Source organism: Panicum virgatum, chromosome 9N (assembly GCF_016808335.1).
Source record: "Panicum virgatum strain AP13 chromosome 9N, P.virgatum_v5, whole genome shotgun sequence".
Classification (NCBI taxonomy): domain Eukaryota; kingdom Viridiplantae; phylum Streptophyta; class Magnoliopsida; order Poales; family Poaceae; genus Panicum; species Panicum virgatum.
The window spans coordinates 13538787-13548888 of NC_053153.1; the positions used below are offsets into that span (position 1 = coordinate 13538787).

At 43.9% G+C, this 10102-nt stretch overlaps 2 protein-coding genes across 2 annotated transcripts; one reads left to right on the forward strand and one right to left on the reverse strand.

Annotated features, from left to right (window-relative positions):
• Positions 1-268: 268 nt before the first annotated feature.
• Positions 269-1733, reverse strand: LOC120688728 (acyl-acyl carrier protein thioesterase ATL4, chloroplastic-like). Its single transcript, XM_039971111.1, has 5 exons — positions 1453-1733; positions 1239-1339; positions 872-981; positions 691-786; positions 269-603 (listed from the first exon to the last, which is right to left on the reverse strand). Exons 1-5 carry the CDS (start codon positions 1731-1733, stop codon positions 487-489), a joined length of 705 nt encoding a protein of 234 aa, XP_039827045.1. The 3' UTR covers positions 269-486.
• Positions 1734-8462: 6729 nt separating this feature from the next.
• LOC120692812 (ergosterol biosynthetic protein 28-like) lies at positions 8463-9533 on the forward strand. The gene is made up of 3 exons (XM_039976207.1): positions 8463-8711; positions 8843-9049; positions 9209-9533. The coding sequence occupies exons 1-3, from the start codon at positions 8561-8563 to the stop codon at positions 9283-9285; spliced, it is 435 nt and encodes a 144-aa protein (XP_039832141.1). The 5' UTR covers positions 8463-8560; the 3' UTR covers positions 9286-9533.
• The last annotated feature ends 569 nt before the right edge of the window (positions 9534-10102 follow it).

The window sequence follows — 10102 nt, forward strand, 5'->3', positions numbered from 1 at the left end:
GGGCGCAGCCGAGCATAGTGATTCAAATCTCTTGATCCTCTAATGGCGCCATCTCACTCCTTGTTCATGACAGAAGCAATCGGAGTACCTTGGCAGCAAGCAGCAAGGCCCTTCTCACTTTCTCTATACAACTGTAGCATTGACTTAACCATTAAGAACCACGACATGTTTTACTTCTGCAAGAAAAGAAATAAAGAGGGAGGTGAAGGGAATCTTATATGTCCTGTTTTAGCAACACCAACGAGTTAACTGAAGAGAAGTTCCATTATTAAATTCTGGTTCGAGTTCGCATTGTTGAGATTGAGACTCATTTATATGAACGTCGTACATTGCAGATACAAAATGTAGCAAAACGAATTGAATCGAACCAGGCCACATACACCATGGCGTGCAGCATAGAAGGTCTATGATCTATCGTGAAAGTAGTCTGCAGCATCTTCAGTCCTCTTCTTCTTCTTTGCTGTTCAATATTGCACCCTTAACCTTTTAGGCAACCTTGCAAGAGAAGACCTCCATTAATCTTGCAGATAACTCTGGGAGCACCCGAGTTAGACGAAAGTCTTTGTTGAGGCAAACGACGGTCGCTCTGGCTTCCAATACGAGCTGTTGGCAACATTAACAAAGGTGTGAGATTTGTATGACACCGTTAACCTAACGTATACAGCTAGCATTTCTTCTGGTTCATCTCACCTTACGATCCGGTAGGGTCTCGATCATGTGCTCGACGAAGATTCGCACGCCTTTGATTTGCACAGGCTTCACCTTGACAAGGAACCTGTCGCCACTCTTTTTGACGATGAAGGATATATAAATTGTGAGATTTTCCGAGCATTCTTTCATAGCGAAATGAACGACGAAGATATACGTGTACCCTCAAAGGTGCGAAGTACTTGAGGTTCAACTCTGACAGAGCCATGGCGTTGCCTGTGGATGTCCAGTAGTCCGTGCTGAAGCCCAGCTTCTGGAGTAACACGGCACGACCTGGTACGACGGCTATGGATCATAATGTACTCGCAGCAATATATACTTGTGTGCCACACATGTCTATCTAGGAATGGATAACAATCTTCGATAGATCACTCTCCTCGTTACAAATTGTAGATCGTTTGACAAATCTAACTATATGTTTTTCTGTACATTTAAATGTATAATAAGACTGTGAATCTAGATTTACGAAAACGACCAACAAATTGAAACGGATATAGTATACTGCAGCTAGGAATGAAAGATGGCCTCACCTCTGTGGATGTAGCTGGCGTAGATGGCGTTGCTGACGACGCCGTACTCGTCGAGCTCGTCGTCCAGGACCTTCATCTCGATCTCGAAGAACTTGTCCTCCCTGCATACATGTGTTCATCAGAAATCATGAGGGTTATTCAGCTTCAGCTAGCGGGGGAACATGGCGGCGGCCTCCTGGAAAGTGGAAACCAAGCAAGGAATCGAGAGGCGAACCTGATGGTGCTAATGAGCTGGTTCGATGTAGTGTTGCCGGGGCGAACGTGTTGCTGCTCAACAAGCTGGTTGCTGGTATCAGGGACGGCGATGGAAGAAGCCGCGACCCGGAGCCGGCAGTACCTGGGCCCGGCGGCCACGTGCGCCGCCGCGACGGCCCTACCGGGACGCGCCCGGCCGGCGCGCACTACCACCCGGTGCTGGCCATTGGCGCCGGAGCTCCCATGGGCGGCGCGCGGCCGAGGGGAGAGGCCGGTGACCTGATGAACGAGGCCGGCCATTGCGATTCTGCGAGCGCGAGTAGGCACGTTCCTGGTTTTCGAGAGGAAACCCAGTTGGGGGTTTATGCTGCTGCACAAGTGCATCCAATTGCCCAACTGTGCGGGACTTCTGTGCACTCCGACAACTCCGGGTCAAATATATATATTGTATTCACAGCTTCTAAATATCTGATGTCCTCGCCGTGAGACTCAAAGGGGGACTGAAATGTGCTCTCCAGGAAGTTCCGAAGATGTATATATTGTTATTTTAAGCTAACTAGGCGTAAAGCCCACACATTTGCACGGCTAGTATGAAAAATTTAAAAAATTCACATATCATTGTATCCTTACTTAAATATTATACTTTTTTTTTACCATACATCACCTTATTCATTATCATAAATTATGTCGTATTGTTGGTTAAAACAATTAAAATATGATGTACCTGTAATAACAATTTGATTTGTTGAGCTTTAATAATATTATATATATAATTTATTTTTGTTTTATTTTGTTGATTGGTGTTAGCTTTAGTTTTTATTAATAGTATATATTTGTAACAGATACATAGCTAATTAGTATTTTATATTTAATTTTTTATAATAACATTGGTGGGTGATTTTTAATTAGACACAGGGTATTTTAGGCTAATTTTTATCATAATAGCATGAGTGGGTGATTTTTAATTAGGCACAGGTGCATTTTAGGCTAATTTTTATCATAACGGCAGTGGTGAGTAATTTTTATTTTTCTATTTTTCTCCGACTAACGTGGAAATTTCTTGATCTTGAGAGCGAATGTGGAGTCTCCGTTTGTTAGCCAAATAATAAGATAATAGATAAATAATCGGGTAACCGCGCTAACCTGAGTCTGCTTACTCTTAAAGGGCAACTTCAGCGTGCTACACGTTGTGTTGTGCTGATATGGAACCCACCTATGGAGTGCTAGCTTAGCAAAAATGCTCCAACCTTTAGTATCACTAGCCTATCATTTTGTGCTCCCACACGGGCTAATTAGAGTTAATTTTATAAATAAATTATATAACTAATAACTATAATTATCTATCTCATGTATTCCCATATATTAAATATTCTAACACATACTAATATATATATATATATATATATATATATAGTTACAATAGATTTTATTTTGCACCATACCTCTATGTGTTTGATATATATATATTTAATTAAACTATTTATTTATGAATTAGTGTTTTTATCTCTTTCATCGTACATATGAATACACATTGACACTTATCGTAAGTATATTTAATACAAATAATAATAGAAATAGTAATTTAGAATTTTATATTTGTTGTGGTTTATGGAGACCCACAGCCGGGTGGCGTAGTGCACCCGCCTAATCCCAGAGGGTGAGTACTCGGGGAAGCGCTAAGCTATTCGGCAGGTCTACCTAGGGAGCAAGAACACAAGAACACGCGAGGATTTAGAGTGGTTTGGGCCGCCAGGGCGTAATACCCTACATCCACTGTGAGTTGTATTGCTCTTGCATATGAATGAATCTATCCTCTGCCCATGCTGGGTACTGGCCTCTGCCGGGACTTCTTCGGCCCCTTTTTGTTCTCTAACGGGCGTCTCCCTTTTATAGCCCAAGGGGACGCGTACACAGGCGTTTAGACCCCGACAGGTGGGTCCAACGCGGATGTATAGTATACTGCGCAGAAGGCATTAATGGTGCTACAGTGGTTGAGAATCTCTCCCCGGATACGCTTCATCGCCCTGTGGACTCTCTGACCGAGGAGTGGATTCACCTGTCCCGTCGGCGAGGCGCCCGTTGAGGTAGTGTAGGTTGCGGTGTAGACTGTTGGGTCTACCGCGTAGGCGTCATGATGGGCGAAGGCGAGCCGTCGTGTCCAACTGGCGTAGCAGACTGACATGCGTGGCGTGGGCGGCACCAGCGGCTGCACTGTATGCCTTGGTAACGCGCGATCAACAGTGCAGCCTGGCAAAAGTCGCATCGGGCTCTGCTGTGGTAGAGTGCACTTACGTCTCCCGTATTGAACGCGGTAGGTGGGCGAGTCTTCCCGAGGAAGCTTGCGACCGCGCGCGTTCCTGCGCCTGCGGACACGTGGCGGCTCCGGACCTGCCCCAGATGGGGTGTCTGTTCCCTCCCCACTGAGGGGTCCGGATAGTATATGGGGTCCGGGGCCCCCGGCTGTTAAAGCGCGGAGCTTCCCCTCCTCAGGGACGCGTGGCGTCCCCGGACCCGTCCCAGAGCGGGGAGCGGGTCCGGGGCTGTTGGCCTGGTGAGGTAAGAGCCGGACCCATGGGGCCCGGCTGCTCCGCCGCTTATGGCGTAGTTACGGATGACTACGCGAGTCCTGCCTTGCCGCAGTAGGAGTGGGTATCCCTGTTATAGGGTACCGACAATATTGGTATACTTTTATATTTTATTATAATTATATAATTTAGATTTAGATTTAGGGATTAAATAACTTTTAGTATTGACATTAGATTTTTATAATGGTATGAGTAATTTAGATACATATTTAGGGGTTACTTTAGCCTATTTTTATAATAGCAGATGTGAGTAATTTATTAAAAAAGATAACATATCCAATGACTATTATGATTAGAGTAGTCAGATGGATGGCTAGATATTTTTATTTTTTGTGAGAAATTCTATGACTTATCTATTTTTTAGAGTGTCCACCTAGGATCCTAAGTGGTTTCACATGGAGACTTCAAAGGAGCCTCCAATTAGTAATAGTAAGATTTCTGTCAAAGTTGATCCCACATTTACATTAGTTAGTATGAAGATTATTATTCCTTCTCTCTTCTGAACAGTGACATCTAGTAGTCTTTGATACCCTCTTATCTCTCTAACGATGGAACCTTGCATTCAACTTTTTCTTTTGCATTGGGTGCCGGTTCCAAGCAAACACCTCATGCAAATTTCACTCTAACATTTCATCTTGGTGCTATCTCTTTCTCTCTCTTCTTTGCACCCTCAAAAACTCTATATTGGAGCTGCTCTATGGGCATGCCCAGCCCTCCATGCAGATGGTTTCTATAACATTAATTATACTAATATATATATATATATATATATATATATATATATATATATATATATATATATATATATAACTTTTAGCTTATGTGGTACCACAATAAATAAGAGATAGTGAAGAGAGGAAGAAACTCATGCAAGATCCAGTGTCAACACTTAAACCAATACGCTAGACACTACAAATTGTGCATTAAGACTGAGGTGGTATCTTCACAATAAATGGAGAATAAATATGATAGGTGGAGAAAAGAGAATAAGTTTAAAAGAAATTCACATTAAGTCATCGTATATTGTATAGTGTAGTTTGTAAAGGTAGTGTCTCCATGATATGACAGCATAGAGACTATCTATGGACACTACGAGTTGGATTATCCTAACAAGCTGACACCACTTTTATGGCGCAGCTCTCATAGCTGCCTCTTCTTGTTCAAAGGCTTCTGAAAGTTCCAAGATGTGTGTCTGTTTCATTGAAAATGGAATAAAGATAAGGTAGGAATAATGCCAGAGCTTAGCTGTACCGATCACCGACGGTCTAAACAGTCTAATCAAGCTAATTTTTTTTTGAATGAATGGACACGAGATTGTGCCTATTTCATTGATATAGCAGAAAGTACAAGCCGGCTAGCCGGTGAAAAGGAAAAAAATTACTCTCGCGACAATAGAGCTGCTAAATCTTTAGCCCCAGCAGCTACCAGTCTAGGGCCTCTTGTTTTATAAGTGACACGAGGCCTGGCGCCGAAGTCTCGTGATGTCTGAAAACTCGGCGATTCCCCTCCTTCCAAATTTCCCACGACACTAGCATGGTGATGGTGGCCATTGCCTTACGCGGAACCGATGGCGTCGTTGCGGTATTTTGCCACCACTGAGCCACGCTGTCACTGGGCTGCCATTCTTGAGTCCGCATTGGCGGCTGCGCTGTCCACTCCGCTATAAGGTTCCAAATTCTTCTTGTGTATCTACATTCCGCCAAAAGGTGAAACACTGTTTCAGAGGCAGAGCGACAGAGGGGGCAGAATGGGGAATGCGCACATCCCTTTTTTGTAGGCGATCAGATGATGCGATTTTGCGTGATAAGCCATATGAAGAACTTGTATTTAAGGGGTGCCCATGATTTCCAAAAATAGGAAGACCGTCTGGTTTTGGTTCAATCAATGAATTGCGCTTTGTATGCCGGATCAGGCTAATTACTATATACTAACAACTTGAAGTAAATAAATGCACAGGGCTCACTTGGAACACTGAATCTACCGGAGATCTGGAAGGTAATAACTTAAGTATCGCAAGTTGCAGCGATGCCCTCAGCTGAATCGCATCTGCCGCGCTGCTTCAATCCCGGCGCCGCTGCCACCAGCCCACCACTGTCCCGCATCTGCCGGCTGCGGCTGCCGCCCGTCTGACCACCGGAGCCGTCGTCGATTCCTCACGCTTCTTTCTTCACCCCCTGGTGGTAACTCAGCCTATTCCTCTCGACCTCGCGAGCGGTGCAGGCCACCAGCCCACCACCGTCCGGAAGGTAGGTGCAACCCTCCGTGATTCCTCGCAAAAACATACTCCCTCTATTTTTATATAACTGATAATTTTGATTTTTACACACTTATTTTAACCAACTATAATTTAAAATTATGCAGTAAATTAAAATAAGCATAACTATATGAGATATCTCATTAAAAGTACTTTGATGATGCCACAAGCTCAAAGCTAGTTACAACTATATTTATTAAAAATTAGTGGTCAAAACCAAAACTCAAAAGTCAAAGTTGTCAGTTAAACAAAAACGGAGGTAGTATTTGTAGTCGTAGGCTCCGACGGCTGATCGCAGATGTCAGTGCAGTAGGAAGCAACCACACTCTACAGCTCTCCTCACTAGTACAGAAAGGATTATTGGTTCAGCACATTAATCTCGGCCGCCGTTGATTCCAGGACCAATGAAGGCTTGATCCCGGGTCCAACAGTTAGTGAGCGGTGGGGAGCTTTAGTCCCGGTTAGATCCAATAATCGGGACTAAAAATTATCTTTTAGTCCTGGTTGGTGGCTCCAATTTAGATTAAATTCTAAACATTTAGTCCCAGATTATAACACCAACCGGACTAAAGGATAACCCTTTAATCTTTGTTGGTGGCTCCAATTCGGACCAAAAGGGTCTTTACTCCTGGTTGGGCCAATCGGGATATAAGGGTTCTTCATAGGTTAATTTAAAAGGAAAAAATCTCATTCAAAGTCACATACATGTGTAGGCGTAGGGTGGTAAGGAAACTATGCACAAGATAAGAGGTCTCAGGTTTGAGTCCCGCGGATTGTAGAGTTTGGGCTAGCTTGATACAGTTATTTTTTAGCCCTGCAGACTCCTTAGTACCGGTTATTAGACCCGGGACTAAAGGAACAACCTCCTAAGGTAGAAGTAACTCAGGTTTATTCTACCTAGTCTCCATAACTCTTACTCCTTGGTAGTTTCTATTCAATTGGTTGAATGCTGAATAATTTTCTGGCCACTCTGTACTAAAATTATCGACTTATGCAATTTAGTTCCACAATGAAGAGGAGTAAGACTGAAATCCCATATGGAAAAGTTACCTAAACAATACCTAATATAGAGTCATAGAAACTAGAAATGGCGAGAATCCATGCTGATGAGTGGTTCTGTAAATTGATGATTCTTAAGTGTATCTTGAGTCTTTTTTAGTTCAAATATTTGTACTATTCTTGAAAATAAAATTTTATTTTAGAAAAGTAGTGCAAATATTTGAAATAAAAAGGGTTAGAGGTGTATTTAAGGGTCACCAATTTACACCCTTGATAAGGAGATATGAAGATGAAAATGCACCAAATATTCACTAGTTATTTATTTCCGTGTGCTGCTCCCTGCTATGCTGTTCTTGTATTTAATTGCACTAAATAGTTCAAGCATCTTCTCAATTTATTAGAAACTACCCTTTATATGTGACATATATGCAGTAATTTTGCCCACTAAATTTTAGCCCTAGTCTTGATCAATTTCTGGATCGACCACTCCTTATACATTAGAGTTTGGCCCTGTTATCAGTCTTGATCAATTTCTAGATCCGCAACTCCTTATAGATAAGAGTTTGGCTCTGTTATCAGCATGGTTCATATAATACCATCTACTTGCATTAGTAGTTGCCGCCGGCCTCGATCAATCAATTTGGCACCGATCAGTTGACCTAGATTACTGTAGCCGGCGAGGTCAACCCAAATGTGTCGTGGGAGACTTCGGGATTCGACCAGGCGGTCCCGGCCTACCGCTGCTCTGCGTAGCGTGACGCACCGCCGAGCCCCTACTCCCTCTTCTTCTTTTATTTAGGATTTCTATTTCTACTCACTCCTCCTTTTGACAGCCATATGGCGCTCTGCACCATTGTCCATTACAGGAATCAAAGCATCCCGACTTGGAGCCCTGCCACTCCCTCCCTAGCTTGTGGGTAGTCCATCTATCAGACGAAGACAAGACGCGTGGTCCTGAGGATGCTATGTACTCCTTCCGTTCCAAATTATAGATTGTTTTAATATTTCTAGATGTATAAATTTTATTATGTATGTATATATAGTGCATATTTAGATGCACAACATAATCTGTGCATTTAAAAATAACAAAATGATCTATAATTTAAAATGAAGGAAGTATATAATTTAAAACCAAAGGAGTATATAACTATATATAAGTATACGCCCAGCTGAGCTCTCTCCCTCTCCACACGCTATCGCTAGGCTCTCTCTCCCATTCTTGTCGAGGAGGTACGTTTGTCTAAACGGTAGCCGCGCGTGGGCATCCAGACGTAGATCATCAGTGGGGCATGGCCGCAGGCGCGGGCAAGAAGATGGGCGGCGGCGTGCCGGCGCTGGGGTGGTGGCTCATGGTGGTCGGCGTCGTCCGCCTGGCCGTCACCTGGTCCGGCTTCTTCGACGCCGCGGCGCTCGGCTCCACCACCTACGCCCACGCACAGGGTGCGCTCATCCCATCCTTCAACTCTTCTCAACTTTCCTCTTCGATGCGCCCGGCTGGCCGCGATTAATACTATTACCAGCGATAGATCTTAGGCCTGGCCCCTAATGCAAATTACGATCCAACCATGCAGTGACCGGCGTTCACGGGCGCACGTTCGGGGTGTGGACGCTGCTCTCGAGCACGCTCTGCTTCCTCTGCGCCTTCAACCTCGACTGTAGGCCAATCTACGTGGCCACCCTCATGTCCTTCGTCTACGGCTACGGCCACTTCATCCTCGAGTACCTCGTCTACCACACCTTCACCGCCGCCAACCTCGCCACCTTCGCCCTCGTCGCAGGTAGTGCTAGTACTATCGTGAAATCAACAACGACACCAAAACAGATTAGATCAGTATGTAGTTGATGACTGAACAAAAGAAGTTACATCACATCGTAGGATAGATGATGCAACTTCGTCCAAGCCCGTTTTGACAACTCTGACATTTGTACGCATGCAGTGACATCGATTGTATGGATGCTGCTTCAGTGGAACTCCCATGGCCATGGACCCCGGGTTGCTGCCAAGCAGTCGTGATGAAGCACTAGTGCTTTTCCTATCAGCCGAGAGATTATTATGCATCCCCCTGTCGATGAGTCACTGAATAAATGCCTGGAGATAGATCCAGTTTAGAGTCATGCACTTCGACATCATGGAAACCTGTGATCTTTTAGTTTTTCATGTTTGTTTTCTGTTAGTAGGGAACGGCTTCCTCAATCTAACATCGTGCAATGAGGCATGCATGCCTGTTTGTAGTAAAACCGAAGTATTGTCTAAAAATCTTAGCAATCGAACCCATATATATATATATATATATATATATATATATATATATATATATATATATATATATATATATATATATATATATATACCTATTTTTAAGGCAAATAAGATTTCCACATTAAATTTTAATTTGATCCGTCTTGTGTCATTTTTTTATAGAAATACTTTAAGGGAAACCCCTAAAGTTTAATTAGGTGCGGCACCCTGGGTTTGAACCCTGGGCGGGAGCCCCCCGACCAGTGGCCTTTGCCACTGCACCGTGAGCCCCTTCGCATCATTGACATGTGGATCTTAGTCCATCCCGTATACGAGTCCAATTAGTCTTTCGTCAATCAAAATCCTGAATCTGAAAAAATCAATCGGAATCCAAATCGGATCCTGGACAATCAATGTCTCGCATGATCACAACAGGCCTGTACACGGAGTGAACAAACATAAAGTTGTTGATATTATATAGATCTATTACCCGTAGCAGGCCCGTCGAAGGCCCCGGGCGACCTGGGCGACCGCACAGGGCCCCCAAAACGGAGCCCCCCCCCAAGTAGTTAGTTGGGCCAAGGCCCAAGGC

Coding starts and splice junctions, on each gene's coding strand:
- LOC120688728 (XM_039971111.1), bottom strand. CDS start 1,733: ATGGCCGGCCTCGTTCATCAGGTCACCGGCCTCTCCCCTCGGCCGCGC. Junction 787..871: donor AGTACTTCGCACCTTTGAGG/GTACACGTATAT, acceptor ATCGTCAAAAAG/AGTGGCGACAGGTTCCTTGT. Junction 604..690: donor AGACCCTACCGGATCGTAAG/GTGAGATGAACC, acceptor TGTTGCCAACAG/CTCGTATTGGAAGCCAGAGC.
- LOC120692812 (XM_039976207.1), top strand. CDS start 8,561: ATGGCCGCAGGCGCGGGCAAGAAGATGGGCGGCGGCGTGCCGGCGCTG. Junction 8,712..8,842: donor CACCTACGCCCACGCACAGG/GTGCGCTCATCC, acceptor CCAACCATGCAG/TGACCGGCGTTCACGGGCGC. Junction 9,050..9,208: donor CACCTTCGCCCTCGTCGCAG/GTAGTGCTAGTA, acceptor GTACGCATGCAG/TGACATCGATTGTATGGATG.